Source organism: Cervus elaphus, chromosome 15 (assembly GCF_910594005.1).
Source record: "Cervus elaphus chromosome 15, mCerEla1.1, whole genome shotgun sequence".
In the NCBI taxonomy this organism is placed as follows: domain Eukaryota; kingdom Metazoa; phylum Chordata; class Mammalia; order Artiodactyla; family Cervidae; genus Cervus; species Cervus elaphus.
Genome location: NC_057829.1, coordinates 40669748 through 40688012, shown reverse-complemented (window position 1 = coordinate 40688012; position 18265 = coordinate 40669748). Strand labels below are relative to the sequence as shown.

The following is an 18265-nucleotide window of genomic DNA, read 5'->3' as shown; positions in this document are numbered from 1 at the left end:
CAGCTGGTAAAGAATCTGCCTGCAATATGGGAGACTTGGGTTCAATCCCTGGGTTGGGAAGATCCCCTGTAGAAGAGAAAGGCTACCCACTCCAATATTCTGGCCTAGAGAATTACAAGGACTGTATAGTCCATGGGGTCGCAAAGAGTCAGACATGACTGAGCGACTTTCACTTTCACTGTGATTTTAATTGCAATCAGGACTTCTCTGGCTTCTGACCTAGCTACCACCCAGCACAGCTTCCCTAACAATCCTCACCCTGGTCAAGATGTCTGTATAGCCCAAAGCTAGGTCCTATGTATTACTCCTGGAGGCCTCATCACAGCTGCAGCCTGGCCTGTTACCTGGCTGCCGGCAGGGGGTAGCATTGCACCACAACTGCCTCTGCTCAGGACTAGGTCCAGCCTGGGAAGCCTGGTGCTGAGTTCCTGGCTGCATCTCCTCTCTCTGTCTGGCCCGGGGTTCCTCTGTGGACCTGGCACCTGGCCTCCTTCAGGAGGCTCCCAACCCTTGGGGTGTTTGTGACTTTCTCTGCCCCTTGTGCAACCTGGTAGCACTAGACAATGCTCTTCACTTGATGCACAGTCCCAACAACTGTGAAATGAGGATATTGTGCTGTGTTGCAGAGTTGCAGGGTAAGGGGCAGGAGATGTTTTGAAAGCTCCATGAAGGCCTCCGCTAGGGGGTGGGCTGAGCTGGGCTGTGGGCTGGTGGTTTTCTGGATTTGTGAGCAATTGAGGAAGAGTATGGCCATGAGGATATGTACGGCTCCAGGCTGTGGCTAGCTTTGTGGTCCTGAAGATGGGGCTGATCTGGGCATGAGTATACTTCATTCTTGATTCTTGAACCTGCTCACTGCCTTTGCTTCTGCTTCCCGGAATGCCTCCTTTCTCTAATTCCTCTTAGGCTTCTCAGAAGTCCTTAAGAGTCTCCTAAGTCTCTCCAGGCCTGGCATTCACTTCCAGTGGTCCTTGCCAGACCCCAAGAGCAGTCCTGTCCCCAAATGTGGCTTCCCAAGTTCCTGCCACAGGCTCTGGATCTTATACCAGAATACATGTCTTTCCCACCATGGTCCTTAGCAGGGGATCAAGGAAATGGCCCAGCTTCCAGTAAAGGAAGGCTCCAGCTCAGCGATTCCAGTCCTGGACTCTCAGGGACCCCAGGGGTCTAGCCCTTGACTTTCCTCCCCCACAGTTCCTGGAGAAGTTTGAGCCCTGGCTCACGGGACCCATCTTCGCCATCTGTGTTCGCATGCCTTCAATAGATGATGCCAGGTTCAGCCTCCCAATCCCCCACAGGAGCCTGGGGCCTTAAAGACCTGCCAGAGAGCTACAAGCTGGCAAAAGAACACTCTGTGGCCCCAGTGACCAGAAAATACTTGTTAAAACAACTTTGAGACATAACTGTTCATGTACCAAAATGAAAGAACATTAGAAATTAATAATGCCTAATGTTGGTGAAGGTGGAGAGAAAAACAGTCATAAATTTCCTGTGGAAATATTAATTGGTTTTAAAAACCGCTTTTGAAGGCAATTTTGGAAATACATATTAAGATATTTAAATTATGCATAGCCTTTTTAGGCGTTTACTGTAAAAAATAATTGTGTAAAGCCTGGAATCCATGTAACAGTATTTTTTTACAGTAGTATTAAAAAATGTCCACCAGCAAGTGACTAGTTAAATAAAGTATGTATGATAAGTGCATGGGAGAGAACTGAAATCATAAAAAAACCCCAGGTTTCAGAAAATAATTTCACGACCAGGGGAAGGGTTCACATTAAAATGTTCATTCACTCACTAATTAATTCATTGATTTGGCTAACATTTATTGAACATCTAGACATGCCAGACATTGTTCTGGGTACAAGGCATAAAATCATAATGAGATACACTATCCTTGTTGTGAGGCTTTTCTTCTGTAGGAGAGACAGACAATTAACAAGTAAAAAATAAAATAATTTCCGGTTGATACTTTTGTCTGCTTGTATGTGAAAATTATACCTGAATAGAAAAAAGGACAGAAATAAAAACATCATCATGTCAATAGTTGTTATATCAGGTTGGTGGTTATCAGTTACAGTTTGTGTTACAAACAACTTAAAAATTGACTGCAGTAGTTTCACTAGTTGAGGGCTTGCTAAACAGTCTTGCGTGTCCAGGGCTGACAAAGCCCACCACTGTCATCTGGCGGCTCTGCCATCCTGGGGCGAGGCTGTCAGTCTCTTGCTTGGCTTTTCAAGGTCACAAGATGACAACTCTTTTTTGGATCTGCTGTCCACATTCCAGGTCTGAAGGAAGAGAGGGGACTAGGAGGAAAAAAGTCTTTCTCCTTCTGAGGTGCTTGCCTTTTTATTATCTAAGAGCAAAGCTTCAGCCAACATTTGTTCATTCCCTGTGGCTGCTGTCAAATGACCACACAGGCAGATATTTACTGTCACAATTCTAGAGGCCAGAAGTCTGAAATCTGGTGGGGCAATGTTCCCTCCAGAGAGGATCTGTCCTTGCCTCTTTCAGCTTCTGGTGGCTGCTGGCATTCCTTGGTTTGTGGCTGCATCAGTACAGTCCATGTCTCCGTGTTCCCATTGCCTTCTGTCTGTGTGTCTACCTACCTCTGCTTCTGTCTCATAAGGACATGTGATGGAGGTGGGGGCTTCCCTCATGACTCAGACAGTAAAGAATTCACCTGCAATGCAGGAGATCCAGGTTCGATCCCTGGATTGGGATGATTCCCTGGAGAAGGGAATGGCAACCCACTCCAGTATTCTTGCCTGGAGAACTCCATGGACTGAGGAGCTTGGTGGGCTACAGTCCATGGGGTCACAAGAAGTTGGACATGACTGAATGACTAACACTTTCACTTTTAGACAATCCAGGACTATCTCCTTGTCCCAAATAGTCCTGAATTTAATCACATCTGAAAATACACTTTTATAAAACATGTCACACTTACAGATTCTGAGGATTAGGGCCTGAATATCTTTTGGGGACCACCTTTCAGCCTATCCATCAGTTAACTGTCCAGGATTTTGCTGTGCTGAGCCTCAGTGATCTCACCTGTAGATTGGGGATGACAGCCCTATTCTCAGAGGGTCTTGTACTGATCACCAACTATAGAGCAGGTAATGGGAGGACTGGGTCTCCCTGTGATTGAACTCTCCCTCTCTCCTCTGACCTCTGAGGGCTGTTCCCATCTCCTAGGGCAGCTTCTCCCTCCATCCCCTTTATCATTAACCTGCCCTGATTCTGGAGACAGTTAAAGTGAAGCTGGGAGGCAAGCAGACCCTCATCCCCATCCCCAACTGATCCTTTTTCTGGCATTGCTGCCCCTTTGCAGTGAGGGGTGTGCGATACTGCTGTGTCCAGGCCTGGTACTTGGCAAGTTTAGAGCATACAAGTTCTCCTCCTCTTTGGGGGGGGGTCTCCCCTTGAGTCTTCTGCTCTCTCTCCTACTTCCTATTGTGTTCCCTCACACCAAACTCCTGGGTCTTCCCCTCTATTTTTCAAATGAATGTCTAGGAATTTAGGGACCCAGTATATCAGCGATGGACCCAGGACCTGTGCCATCTCCCTGTCTTATCTGAAGGAGCACTGGGCAGTCCCTGCTCCAAGCTGAGTCCTCAGAAGCATCCCTGGGAGACAGCGCCTTCATCTGTTGGGTTTACAGGGTGCTAAATGTGCCGTGACACCCAGACAGAGAAAATCAATCACAGTATCATTTCATTGCTGCATAAAAGAAGAGGTTTACAGGCAAGAAAAATTGCTCATGGAAATGAGTGTGTCCATGACCAGGGTGATCTGATTTGTTAGGGGTTGTATCTAGCTGGAGGCCTGGGTCTAGAGAGGGGGTTATCTGTCAGATGAGCCAGGGCTCCAGGCAGATGCAGTTTCTCCAATCCCTGCCCCTTGGGAAAGTTGGGGCTTGGCTCTGAGAGGCTGGAGGCCCAGGCTGATGGGAACAGCAGGGCTATACCTGACTTGGCAAGGGAGGAAGTAGGTTGGGTTGAGCCCTTTACATTCACTTCACAGACAGTCTGGGGTCTCCACCGTGCAGCCTCCAGCCCAGTGGGAGGGCTGACACTTGGGTACCCCACCACAGACAGGGAGTAGGCTGGGTCTGAGGTCCAGTGAACCTGGGGCCCCACTTCATCTGTGAACAGCCGCAGATGTTTGCTCATGAAGGAAGAGGACACAGGACGGTCACAGAGTGTCGTGTGCAGAGTTAGGGTGGGTCAGCCTCCTGTGAGCTTCCTGGTGGCCAGGGGGACAAGGGCTTCACTCCTCTGTAGGTCAGTGGCTCTCGGGCTTCCCTGAGATGCCCACTGAGGACATGATGGTTGATGTGTCTCTGACTGCCTGGGGCCGCCTCGGGCCCCTGCTCTGTTGAGACGTGTCTGAAAAGTAGTGAGACTGGCCTCTCCCACCAGGATCATTCTAGCAACTTCCATCCTGGCCCCTCCGCCAACTTCTCCTTCGCACCTTGCTGCTCTTCTCTCTGTGTTCCTTTACATGCTCCTGCCTCCATACCTTTCCTATTGCTAGTTTCTCTCCCTGGAACATGCACTGTCTTCCTTACCTCATGGGCTCAACTCAGCCTGTGTGGAGCCCACTGCAGGGACCCACTGCAGCAGATGGCAGGGGCAGAAGGAGCCACGGGCAGAGGCAGGAGCAGAGGGGGCCTCTGTGATGCTCCATGTGCTGGTCCTGGAGCCTTGGCAGTGGCTGATGAGGGTGTGGAGGCCTGAGTTTTGCTTTGGAAGAAGACAGGGTAGGGTTTGGTTCCCTGCTACTTGATCCTTTCTGGGGAATTGGGAGCCGCCTCCCCGCCAAGTGCAAAGTTGCAACACTCAGGGGCAGAAAGGAGAAGCCTCCTCAGGCCTCATTGTGGGGGAGCAGGGATCCCAGCAAGCAACTTGGGAAGGAAGGGTCTGGGCCAGCCCTTGGGCTCAGGGGAGATCGTCAAGGCTGAGATTTTCAGACTTTAGACTCTTAGCAGCAGAACCCTTTCCTTGTACACAATGGACTTGGAGCACACAAGTTCAAGCCTGAAGGGAATGAGGCTGGTCCTGAGGACTGGAAGCCAGAACCTCCTCTGAAGAACACCTTGGATCCAGGCTGCGGAACTCATACCTGGAGGATCGATGCTTTAGCAGGAGGCTGGGACACAGGCTGCCCTGGGAGGGCTGGGACTGAGAGGACTGCTCAGGAGGCTTCCAGGGAACCAAGCCTCCCCTCCTCTTCTTAACAGGGAAGAACTAACTCCATGTTGGACCTGTTTCTTTTATTTTAACCTTTGCTTCCTTTAACCTAACCTTGTTCACTGAAAGATACTGTCCATATATAATGGTCTGCCTCAGGAACCCTGCCCCTCCGCCTGAATGTTTAGCCAAATGTCTTTGTTCAGGACTCTGTCCACCTGTGAATGGCTCCTGGAAGGAAGAAATCAGCTCATCCCTTCCCTGAGGCTAGCTGGTCCAGGAGAAACTTGCAAGATTAATAGTTTTTTTTTTTTTTTTTAACTTGATCTCCTTACCTCTCCCTACCTCCATTCTATAAAAGAATCTTCAACCAGACCCCAAGAAGTTGTTTATTTTGAGACATTATTCTGCCATCTTTCTGGTCTGCTGTCTTTCCGAATACAGTTATACTTCTTGCCTCAACACTGTCTCTTGGTTAATTGGCCTACTATGCAGTGAGCAGAGTGAGCTTCAACTTGAGGTCACACTCTTGCTGTTGTTTAGCATTTGGTGGTGCCTTTGTGCAAACTCTCACCTACTTCTTCTGCTCTTCAGAGGGACCTATGGGAATCAGGGAACTGGCTAGACTCCAGGGGCCAAGGGATGTGCTAGACATCAACATGAGAGCCTTAGATGGGCCTGAGCTGGTGTTTGGTCCTGCCACCCATCCTATCTGGACAGCCTGGGTCCAGGGACCAGACCTGTGATGTTCCAGCTTGTTTTTGTGAGGGAGGCAGATTTTCACATAGCTAACTTTTTGGACTATCTTGTTCTAAGCGGACTGAGTATTCTAAACTGGGCCCTGTTTATTGAACATATAATGGGAAGAAAGAAGGGCCTCTGCCCTGCAAAAATGAGATGCTCCTATCCAGGGTGGACATGCTGTGTGTGACTTCCTTCCTCCACGTTAGCCTGGAGGGTGTGGCTAAGAAAAGACTTCCCAATGGGCTTGCCAGGCATGGGTACTGCACGTGCCATTGGCAGTGTCCTGGGAAGGGTACCTGGAAAGACTGTGAGGGCTGGGTATGGGCAGGGGGCTGGGGCACACTAGCGGGTCCTACCCTAGAGTCCTGAAAGGCAGGGCAGGGAGGGCACCTCCAGTCTCACTCGCCCAACCCCCACTGTGGAAAAAAACCCAAGGCTAAACGAATAGAATGCCTTGAATAATGGGAAGAGTGATGCAAAAGATTGCTGGCCTGGGAAATTGAAAAGTAAAATACCCAAGAGGCTAACCAGAGTAAAAATAAAAACACAATGATATAAAAGAAGATCAAATAAAATAAATACAAGCTGAGAAACAGTAAAAATGAGATCAAAGAGGTTAGCAAGAAGAGGTAAGGAAGACAAAGTAGAGATGGACAATTAACGTACAACAGAAGACCAGGGGCAGCAACTGAGGGAAAGTATAAAATAAGTAACAAAGTGTGTATGTGTGTGTGGTTGTTTTTTTTTTTTTTTTTTTTAAAGAATAACCCAGTGGGTTAATAGAGGAAAGTAACAGTGGGATTTTTTGAGCTCAAATTCTGACTGATTGTAGGTTCCTTGGAGCCTATGGGCAGGGAGGGCCCCTCCTGGAACTGAAACTGCAGGGCATTAAGCCTGGTTCCTTCTTAGATGCCGGCTGACCCCTCCTTGGGGGGAATCGACCATAGGACTTGGGTTTCCCTCTTCCTTGTGTTCCCAAGAGAGCTGGTCTTCCCGGCCAAAGCCTGCAAAGAATCCCCCAGGCTGGGCCTTGGTCTCTCCTGCCAGTAGTAACCTTTATGTGGGACTGGGCTGAATTATCTTAGAAATCCAGGTGAGCTCTATGCTGGTGAGGGAGGGACGGCAGTCTTTCATGGTACAGTATCTTGTCTAACCTGGGGGCTTGCTTGAAGGAACATGACTGGGGAGTGGGCAGCTCTGCAGGGGTTGAGCAGTGGTGCCTCTAGATGGAGCAGACAACTCCCACGCAATAAGCCAGAGCAATAGACTCCTGTGGTGTCAGAATTCCAGCTGGTACTTCCTTAGTCCAGTTATTGACTACAGTGAGAAACAAGATGACAGAGGTCCACTTTCTGGAATGACAAAGCTTTAAGTAATGACGATTATAACTTCCTAGCAGATCACCATATTCTCTTTGTCTTGACATATCATCTGCAGCTTTGTTGGCAAACTGCTGGCTTCCAGTAGGGTTCCAGTTGAGGTTCCTGGTGGGCCTGGTTTGCCTCTTTGCATCTTCCTTTCCCAACTGTAAAGTGACACTGTCATCTCCTGGTAAGATGTAGGGTGTTGAGCACAATGCCTGCAAATGGTAAAGGCTAAATAAGTATAGTTGTGCTCAGTCAGGTCCGATTCTTGGCAACTCTATGGACTGTAGCCCTCCGGGCTCCTCAGTCCATAGGGATTCTTCAGGCAAGAATACTGGAGTCGGTTGCCATGCCCTTCTCCAGGAAATATGTATAGGAAATATGTAAAACTGAAGATCTCTTTAGAAAAAGCAATCACCTGTGTTGGCTGAACTCTGTGCAAATGAAGGATTTATGGACCCAGCTTTAATTTCTGTGCATATGTCTTTGTTTAGTGAGAAACAAACCAAGAGGACTAGTCCTGGGTCCAGAAAAAAACTGGTGCTTTAGCCAAGTTGCTCCTTTTGCCAAGCCTCAGTTTTCCTCTCTGTGAAATGGGTTTGTATCATATGTCCCAGAGATAGCTCATCTCTCTCCTCCGGCCAGATAATTAGAGTCGGAGTGTATTTGTTCCTCAGGTGGCGTTGCTTCCCTAGGAGCCTGATTTGGTGGAGGCAGTTTTTGCAGTCCCAGAGGTTAACAGGGTTTAAAGGGACTGGACTGGCCAGATCAATAAGTAATTAAGGTTTTGATGAACCTTATAAAGTCTCAATAAGCAAATGTCCCTGGAACTTGGTAATCCCAACTTCAGGTGACAGAGAGGCTTAAAATAGTCTTGCCTGGAGGTAAACAAGCATGTGCTGTGCTGCGCTTAGTCGCTCAGTCGTGTCTGACTTTGCGACCTCTAGACTGTAACCCGCCAGGCTCCTCTGTCCATGGGGGTTCTCCAGACAAGAACACTGGAGTAGGTTGCCATGCCCTCCTCCAGGCATGGGGCCCCAATATCTCTGGGCCTGCTCCCCCAGTTCTAGTGGAAATGGGGCCTGTGCAGAGTACCCTTCCTGGCCAGTCAAAGGATATCCAGGCCATTCCAGTCTGGGAGGAAAAACTGGCTTAGCTTGGGAGTATAAGAGGATGAGCATGGGAAATAAGCATTGTGGGTGAAGGAGCCCACATTATGGGAAACAGAGGGGAAGGCAGTACCCAGGAGAGGCAATTCCAGGGCAAGGCCAACCTGAGTCACAGCCCTCAGGTCCCAAACTAGAGGGGCCTCATCATCAAAATTAGAAGCTGATGAAATTTCCCCCAAATCGAGTGTGTTTATAGGTTGACTTCTTAATATTTTGAAGGGGGTCTTGAGACTTGTCTCACTGTAAGCATGCTACCTCTACCTAGCATAATAAATATCAAGAAAAACTTCCAACTGGGGCCTACTTTACTAACATACTGCAGGGGTCCAAACAAGTGTATTTGGGGATCCCTGACCCTGCGGCTCTTAACCTCAGGTTTGAGCCCTGACAGGGTGAACATACCACCATCCATCTGAGGTTGTGACAGTCTCCATAGGAACCAAACTGTTAAATAATAAAACTCATTCTTTATTTCCCTTCTCCCTCTAACTTTTCAGCCAGGGAATGAGAATGGAGGCATGGGGGTTTGTAGAGCCCTGGAGGGGTGTGTTTTACAATTCAAGCCCCGCCCCCCAGATGGATTTCTTGAGGTAGTACCTTGTGGGCACCCCACCCAGTTGGACAGCCCAGCGTCCTGCAGGCATGGCCATTCCTCCTCTCTTGCCCATAGTCTCCTCATCTTGGAAGTCACCCTGCCAGACCCTGTGGTTCCTTGCTGTTTCTTCAACCCAGCTTCTCTTCTTCTGGAGGCTGCCCCTGCAGCCCCACCAATCATTGTAAGGGTTGCCTGTCTCCAAGCCTGCCTTGGCCCTCCCCCCTGCACAACTTCCTCCCCCACCTTTCTGAACTAAATGACTTTTCCAATGACTTCTGTGGCAGGCAGCTTGGGACACACACACACACACACACACACACACACACACTAAATTCTTTTTCTTTTAACTTGGCTCGCTAACCAGCATTCAGTGCTTGGAAGCCTCCCTTCCTTCTCCCTTGGTAACCCCACTCAACCTTTAAAACTGTCACCTCCTCCAGGAAGCCATCTCCTGGCTCTTCCTCTCAGGCTGGGTCACAGCCCAGAATGCGCCTTTGCATACATAGCTTATTCAGGGTCCTTGCCGCATCTTTTAATGATCTATTTAGGTGTCTGTCTCTCCTGTGAGCGGGGAGTTCCAGGAAGGTCTGTTGCGGAGTCTCTCTGAATTCCTCACGCCCTGCGCATGGCCCTGCAAGGCAGGGACCTCGGGGCTGGGCCAACGACAGGGCCAATGGGCGCTCCCGGGCCCGCAGAAGTGGCCCGGTGCACTAGGCTCTGCCAGGCGCACCCAGACCGAGCTTCCTCCCGAAGCTGGGTCCGTGAAGGCTCAGCTGTCTCCCTGAAATCTTGGGTGTGCCACGTGGAGTTCAGTCTGTCTGGAACTTGTTTGGGGGCGGAGGCGGGGGGAGGGTGGCTAGCGTCAGGCTTGCCACCCCCTCCCAGGCTGAAGCCCAAACGGCATAACGCTCTATCTGGTGGTAGCTGGGGCCGGAGGCATTCCGCGAGCGGTGGAGCGAGCCCCGCTCTGCGCTGGCCGCGAGGAGCGGGCTCTTCGCCCGGGCTCGCGCGTAAAGGCTCCGTGCAGAGTCGGAGTCTGAGTACGCCGGCCGCTTGAAAGGCTCCTCACGTCCAGGCGCCGCGGTCACGGATGCGCCGGTTTCCGGCCATGAATTGGGCTTCAGAGTCCGAGCCTCCTGCCCGACTCCCGGCTGAGCCTCGGGCCGCAGGGAGGGGGATGGGCGCCCGCCAAGGTCCGTGGGGCCAGCTAAGGTTCGAGCCCGCGGCCGCGGCGAGTCCCCTTTGGCTCCCCTTGCCTCTCGATGACTGGCTCAGCGCCTCGCCCGATCTCTCTCCGGGCTATCCCGGCCCGGCTCCACGAGGGGCTCTCTGCCCGGGCCGTGGATCATGGCCCAAAACGCTCGGCGGCTGAGGTCAGCCGGGGCCAGGGGGCTCCAGGGATCCCCGAGGGCAGTCGGAGCCGACCCTTCTCCATTCTCTGGTCCCTGGTGAACGTGGGGGTCATGAGGCCCAGGACCACCAAGTCTCTGCGCGCCGCAGCCTCGGCCGGTCCCACCGTCCTGCTGGCCTCCGAGAGTCCCTCCGACTGGGAGCGCGGAGCACCCGGCGCCCCCTCCGAACCGCGAGCTGGAGAGCGCCGCGCGGCGAGGCAGAGGCTCCGCAGTCACGTGGTCCAGAGGAGGGCGGAGGGGAGGGAGGCGGGCGGGGAGGGGAGGGGGAGCAGAGTCGAGGGGGAGGGGGAGGGGAGGGGGCGTCCTCCGCAGTTCGCTCCTCGCCGGGGCTCAGACACACAGCGAGCCCGGAGCCGCCGCGCCGGCCCGGCTGCTGCCGCCGCCGCCTCCGCCGCCTCCGAAGCCTCCCGAGCCGTGGGGAGCGCCGCCGCCGCCGCGGGCCGCCCCCGCCGCGCCGGCCTGGGCTCGGGTTGCCAGCGCCGCCGCAGCCACCACCGGAGCCGGAGCGGGAGCCCGACCGCGCCGGGCTGGGCTGGGCTGGGCTGGGGCGGGCTCAGGGCGCAGGGGCGGGCGCGCGGGGGAAGACGCACGGGCGGGCTCGGCTTTCCCGGGGAGCGGCCCGGGACTGCACCCGGACCGGCGCCTCCCCGCTCCGCGCTGCCCTCGGCCTCGCCCCGGGCCCGGGCGGATGAGCCGCGCGCCCGGGGGACATGGAAGCGCTGACGCTGTGGCTTCTCCCCTGGATATGCCAGTGCGTGTCGGTGCGGGCCGACTCCATCATCCACATCGGTGAGCGCGGCGGGCTCGGGGCCGAGGTTGGGCGGGGGCCCCAGTGGCGCGGGGGGTGCGCGGCGTCCAAACTTGGCTGTTCCCTGGGCCGAGGGGCTCGGCGGGCGGTGCTCCCCCGAAGGGCCGCGCCGCCCCGCGGAGGAGCTGTGCACGGGCCGTGCCGCGCTCCCGCGGGCTCCTGCTGCTCCCGGGGCTCCGATCCCCCCGCGGGGCCCCGCGGCCTCTGCCGACACTTAGGGCCGCGGCTGCGGGGAACCCAGGGCTAGGCTCAGGTTCAGCCCCGCGTCCCCGGGGTTGGGGGGGGGGCGGTCGGCGGGGTCGGGCCAGCCCTTAGGTACAGCTCAGAGCAGGGCGGGCAGGGGGCGGGCAGGGCCCGGGGTCTCGCCAAGTTGGTAGCGCAGGATCGAAGAGGCCCGACCGGAACCGTGCGTGAATGTGGGTGGGTGGGTGTTGTCAGCGTGTGTTTCTGTGTGTGCGCCGGTGGCACCGTGTTGGTGTCACTGCGAGAGGGCGTTGGGGTGTGTGGGGCCATCGGAGCCTGTGTTGGTGCGTGCACGATTTATCAGCCTGTTAGAGTGGACACAGTGTCTGTTTCCCTGGTGTGTGTCTGTCTGTGTATCTCTCAGTGTATGTGTGGGTGTGTGTGTATCTGGTTGTGGCGACGGCAGCCCAAAGCTGGACAGTCTCAGAGTTTCTTCTTCTTGGGGGCCGGCAGATGGTCTGGGCAGTGGGAGTCAGGGAAGAAGCCTGGGCCGCGGTGTGTGTGCGGAGTGTGTGTGCGTGCGCGCCGAGCGGGAAGAGACCGATGGAGGGAGAGAACCCGGGGAGGAGAGAAGACGAGGTGGAGAGGAGGAGGAGGCGCGCCGGCGGGGAGTGTGTGGGAGTTGGTAGCAGCAGGGGAGAAATCCCAGGAAGTTGGGCCGGATTGGGGGACTGGCAGCGGTTGTTTTTGGGGAGCCCGTCGGCAGTCGTCTTGCCGGAAGTTGGGGAAGACCAGCGAGCCGAGAGAGGCTGGGGGGTTGGGAGGTGTGAGAAGGCAGGGGTGATGGGACAGGTGATGGGTGATCAGGGACTAGGCCTGGCCTTGGAACGCTGCAATCCCTGGCAGGCACCGGGACAAGACCTGCTTCCCAGTTGTGGGTGGAGGTGGTGGGGCTTGGGTCTTGCGGTCAGCATTGCGGCTCTGGGTGTAGCTTGGAACGGGACCTCCCTCCTCCTGCCCAGCCCCCAGTTCGGGGATCACTGGGCCCAGCTCTGGGACTGTGGTGACCCTTAGGGCCTGGCAAGGGGGTTGGACTCCGGAGTTTTCCAGGCTGCAGGGCCAGGCTCAGGCGAGTCCGACCGATCTCGGCGTCAAGCGCAGAGAGTCGGCCAAGGCAGTGAGAAGAGCGCAAAGGCCAGCGGGAGGCTGCTCCGGAGGAGCTGTTCATGGTTCTAGAAGGCCCGTTCAAGAGCGGCTCCTTCTGGGCTCCTCAGCTGCTGGGTTAGAAGGCAAAGGGTCTAGGGACATTGTCCTATCAGGAGAGGGATGGAAAGCAGGAGACAGAGCCCAGGGAGTCAGGCGGGATTGAGTAGTCCCTCTGCCTGTCACCGGTCATCAACGGCCCCTGCAGAAAGAAGCCCCAGCACAGGAAAACCACTGGGGACCTGTTTGCTTAGCTCCTATGGAAGGGGGGTGCGCAGGGCAGAAGGGAAGTCATCTTTCCATTTTGGGATTGGGGCTGCAAGGGGACTTTCTGGCTCCTGGGATAGGACTCGTGGGACCATTTAGGCAGGGCATGAGGTCACACCAGCTTGGCTCAGCCCATTATGTGGGGCATGATTGATATATGAGGTAGCTTGGTTGTGAGACACTCCTGTGACCTGGCAGCTGCATGTACCACGTGCATATGTAACTCATGTGGACTATGTTGGCATATTTGGGGTGGTGTATTTTTGTGTGGGTGGGCGGAGGCCCACCTCTAAACTATCCTATCAGGCTGAAACCCCAGCCCAGAACTCCCACCACCCGGCAGCCTGCAGTCCTGCCAGCACGGTGATGGGAGGGCCAAGGAGAGCCCATCTCTAGGCCTGGTGTTGACCCCTCTTCTCCTCCAGGTGCCATCTTCGAGGAGAACGCGGCCAAGGACGACAGGGTGTTCCAGCTGGCTGTATCGGACCTGAGCCTCAATGATGACATCCTGCAGAGCGAGAAGATCACCTACTCCATCAAGGTCATCGAGGCCAACAATCCGTTCCAGGCCGTGCAAGAAGGTGAGTGGCCGGTCGCGGTGTCCAGGGCTAACAGGGCCGGGCCTGCCTCGGGCGCAGTGCTGGAGACTTGCTGGGTTGCCAAGGGTTGGACCGCACGCACGGTGCGCGCTCCCTCCCCGGCCCACCAAAGCTGAGCAGCAGGGAGTGCCCTACGCCTCGGGACTGGAGCCGAGAGCTTGTGAACGGCGAGCCGGGCTCCTTGCGGGGCGTGTCGCGGGCTTGTGCGGCTCCTTTCCAGCCGGGTGGGCGCGTGTGTGCGCCCGGTGCAGGCCGCGCAGGCGTGCGTGGCTCAGGGCCGTCTTTGTTGTTAGAGTGTGGGTGGGCGTGTCTGCGAGCAGGGTACCTGTGTTGGTGCACCTCCCCTGACCTGGATGGGCCGGTGTCTTCTTAGCTGCCGAGGAGGAGGAGCGTCTAGCGCCCAAGCCAGTGCTCTCCCCTCTCCCGAGCGCATCCCGGGACGCGCAGCATCTCGCTCCCCTCAGTGCTTCGGCTCGCGTTTCTCGGCCGCTCTCCTCCTCCGGGTTTGGAGCCGCCGCTCTCACTTGCGGTCCCCGCCGTGGGCGGAGGCATAGCCGCCTGGGCCGGAGGTGGGCGCTGTTCAACCAGGAAAGGAGCGGAGTTGGGCCTGGCCAGGCTGCGGGGAAATCCTAGCCGGCGCCCGGGCCACCTTGGTCCGAAGACTCTGCCCGCAGGCGGGGGCAACAAGTGCGCGGCTAAGCGAGGCAGAGCGGGCTGCGTTTCCCTCCTCCCTCGTTCGCGCCCCTCCCACCTGGCTTGAGCTTGGGTTTGGGGACTCGGGTTTCTCTCCCATGATGCCTGCTTCCTCATCAGGGACTAAGGCTCTCTGCCCCATATCTGCCTGTCCTCGGGCCCCTCTCCTCTCATCTGCCCCTATATCCAAGGGTTCTCCTGGTTCCTTATAGCCATGGGTTTGGCTCTGAGGCCCTTGCCCAGGGATATTGAAGACATAGGGGACAGGTGGTGGCACAGAGTGTGGGGATTCTTCCCAGGAGGATCAAACATGACAGTGGGTGTAGGGAGGGGGTAGGCTGGCCGGAGGCTCCAAGCAAGTTTTCCCTGTCCGCATGTCCCTACCCCCAACCCCTTAGACCCAGAGACCTCTTCCTGCTTTAGGCTGTATGTTGGCTGCTAGTCTTCTCCAAGGATAGGGTGACCCTGTGAAGGCTGTGTTCTGGATTCAGAATGTTGTGATGGAAAGAGGTTTTGGGGAGTCTCCTGTTCTTGCAGAGGAGGGAGAAGGCCCAGATCTGGGACCTGAAGGTCCAAGGCTGTCCTTGGGTAGTTGTAAAAGCCTGAGGGTCTGAATGTGTTTTGGGGGTGGTGGTTGAGTTGGGGTGAGGCTGGTTGTCTATCACGGGAGCTGGTTTTCCCAGCCCTGGCAGGTGTCTGGTGTCCACTGAAGTACAGGAGGTGGAACCCACCCTTCTTTGCTGTCTGATCATGCCCTACTTGCAGTAACTGCCGCTGCAGGCCCTGCCCTTGGACTTCTTTTCTCTGCACCCTCATTGCAACTGTTGCATCTTCTTGTGGTGGGCTCTAGCCAGGGGAAGGTGGGACCTCTGTAGGCAGGAATGACCCTAACTCGGGTAAGGATCTCTGGTGACAGAGGCTTTTCCAATTACTTGATGTGATTTTCATGGTGCCTCATGCTCCCTTTGCACACTCCCCGTACTCTTGTCATTGTGAACATTCATCCTTTGTGCTTGGGAGCTGAGGACACAGCTTGGAGACACGTGCCCCAGGGAACTCACAGTGTAATGGGGATGCTACTTGTGTTTTCATGGCAGTTTGGCTCTGCCACCTTCTCTGTTGATATATCTCGTTTCTGTTGACTTGCCCTCTACTGTATTGAGTATTCCAGGTTCATTCATTTTGCTCCAAATGATGCCCGTTGGCCCCCCTCCCCACTCCAGCAACAGGTCCCCAAAGACTGAAGATAATGCTCTTGCCCAGGGTTACTGACAGGTAACACATGGGTGAACTGGGCAGCAGGGCCCAGAAGGACCTGGAGTGTGGGGTCTGGAGAGGTAATCTCTGTCAAAAGGAAGTTGTTCCACAACTTCAGCTGATTTTACCATTTGGGAATGAAAATCCTGGTGTTATAAATATGCTGATTTATTTATTTATTTTTTAAAGAGGAGCTTCAAATCTGTACTTTAATGTAAAATCTGATTTCTAACTCTTGTCAACTAACCAAACAATTTGAGTAACACAGTACAAGTCAAATCAAACAACTACGGGCCGTTCAACCTTCAAACCTTAATGCGGCTTTGTTCTAGAGACACAGGGCTCCACCCAAGGACCTTTTCAGGGTCTCAGTTTCTCTGTTTTTATAACTGGAAAAATGTCTCAGGCTCAAAGAACGGCAGGCTGACACAGTCTTGGAAGGGTGTGAGTGAGGGTGTGTGCACAAGAACTAGAGAATTGGGTACTGATGCCTGAAGGTTGTCCAGGTAGAGGAATACTGACCAGGTGGTGTTGGGCCACCCTCTGCCCAGAGGGCATGTGCTGGTTAAAATTGGCATGCTTTCAAATGATAAGCGGCAGGGGCAGAAATTCACATTGTTATCCCGTGACCTTTTGAAGCCCTGGGATGCTGTCAGGGATGGGAGGGATGAGCCCCTCAACAGCCTCAGGGAGTGCCCGTGCTGGGTGCAAGTCTCCCTGGCCTGAGGCTTGGTGGGGCAGGTGCTCAGTGCACTGGGTCCTTCCTTCTGTGCCCTGCGGGGTGTTGTCCATCTCATGGCTTGGCCCTGGTTGATGGATATCTCTCTTGTGGACTTGGACAGTCACAGTCCCAGGACACGGCTGGTAGATACAGCTTGGATGGGAAAGGAAAAGACTTGTTGGCTGGGAGTGGCCAAGGCAGACTGGGGTTCATTCTTCATCATAGACTGGGTGAGCTCCCCATGACCATCCCCGCATTCCCAAGGTGGATTTGGGATTGAAGTGATGCTGCCCCATTGTGGTCTGAGAGGTAGCACCATGCAGGGATAAGAGCTTAGTTTCTGGGGCCCAAGAAACTGGGTTCAAATGTTGCTTGTCTCATGTGCAGTGTGATATTGGGGGAGGCCTGGCCTTATTCCCAATATGTTCACATGTCTGCTGAGAGGGGTCCTCCTGGGTTTATAGTGAGGATTAAATGAGATGAGACATGTATGAATTGTCTGCAAAAGACCTGCGGTAGGTGTTCAGTAAACATGAATTCCCTCTCTGTTCCTTGACCAACTGTGAATGCATCTAGCTTCTCTTCAGGCTGTTGGTATTTTCAGCTGCATCATTGCTTAAGCTAGTGAATTCCTTGAGAGCGGACCCTAACTGACCTTTTCATTTTCAGCTTTTTGCTTAACTTTCTTTTTCCTGATTATAAAAGAGATGCCGTACTACAATGAGCATGAATTAATTTAAAAATGTGAAAAAGGAAAAGGGCAACGCATGCTCATTATGTAAAATGTGTGGAAGGTGCAGGAAAGCATCAAAAGACAGAACAAAATCGTTCAGAAATCTACCACTGTTCTTTCCTTCTAGTCTTTTTTCACCCACTGACTTTCATAAGTGCCAGAGCTCCCATTCTGTTCAGTTGTATATTTTGTTTGTTTTTTTGTTTAACATATCAGTGGCTTTTTCTGAAATCATGTGAACTGTTTATAAACATTGCTCTTACTGTCTGCATATATTTTTAAATATCCAAAATGATCAATTTTTTAAAAAATGGAAGCATTTATGTTGAGATATACTTAAGTATTTAATTGAAGAAAATAAGGAACTCTACTTTGACTTGTGGGTCCTAAGATTTATACCTGCAGTTTCTTCAGGCTGATTTTGTGCAGGCTTCTTGCAAGCTACCTTTTGAAGCAGTTGGTCAGTTTATGTGAAAGACTGGATCATTTTTAATAAAATATGCATTTGTTGAGGATTTAGCAAATGATAATACAGAAGTGATATTTAAATCCCTCAAAGGTGGTATCTTAGATTTAGTTGGCGAAGTCCATATTAACAATAAGTGTGAAAATTTGTCTTCTAGATACTAGAAGAGACACTAATTTGTTAAATAAAAAAAATTTCATATTGCTTTAAAGTGCCTGCTCAAGGAGAAGATTATATAAATGTATAAATGCATAAAAGAACTGGCTGAACACGAGTCTTCTCTGTTCACAGTATTATCTTTCACTGTAAGTAAAAGACTTGAGTTATTGGCTATGCTGTAGATATATCTGTCATAGAGTGGAAAGATAACAATTTAGGGAAGAGGAAGAAAAAAGGAATGTATGTGAGGCAATATTCCTTTTAGTTACAATAAGCACGGAAGTGTTTTAGGAAGACAGGGTAAAAATCACCCAAGTATAGCTTGGTGTTCACAGAATACAACAACGAAGTAATGAAATAAAATGAAAGTAAAGCTCAGTGAGCTTGGTGGTGTCCATCTGATGGTCTTGCCCATATTATACTGATCATTCCTAGGTGGTCACTCTGCCCCTTGCACTCTTTGACAGCTGCTAGATGGTCTCCCTAACTGAGCTTTTGTTGTTGTTTTTATTTATTAAAATTTTTTTTATTGGAGGCTAATTTCTTTACAATGTTGTGGTGGTCTCTGCCATACATCAATCATAATTATATATACCCCCTTCCTCTTGAGTCTCCCTCCCCACCTTTCCACCCCTCTAGGTCGTCACCGAGTGCCGGGCTGGGCTCCCTGTGCTTGATGCCTCTGTTGTCTTCCTTG

General features: G+C 53.0%; 1 protein-coding gene across 3 annotated transcripts in view; it reads left to right on the top strand.

Annotated features, from left to right (window-relative positions):
• The first annotated feature begins 10190 nt into the window (after positions 1-10190).
• GRID1 (glutamate ionotropic receptor delta type subunit 1) overlaps positions 10191-18265 on the top strand; it is a 680463-nt gene continuing 672388 nt past the window's right edge. For 2 of the 3 annotated variants that reach the window (XM_043925575.1, XM_043925577.1), the window contains exons 1-2: positions 10778-11268; positions 13366-13521. In XM_043925575.1, coding sequence (XP_043781510.1) covers positions 11190-11268; positions 13366-13521 — 235 coding nt within the window. In that variant the 5' untranslated portion in view covers positions 10778-11189. Of the gene's footprint in view, positions 10280-10777; positions 11269-13365; positions 13522-18265 lie in introns of those variants that run through there. The other variant, XM_043925576.1, reaches the window with a different exon arrangement.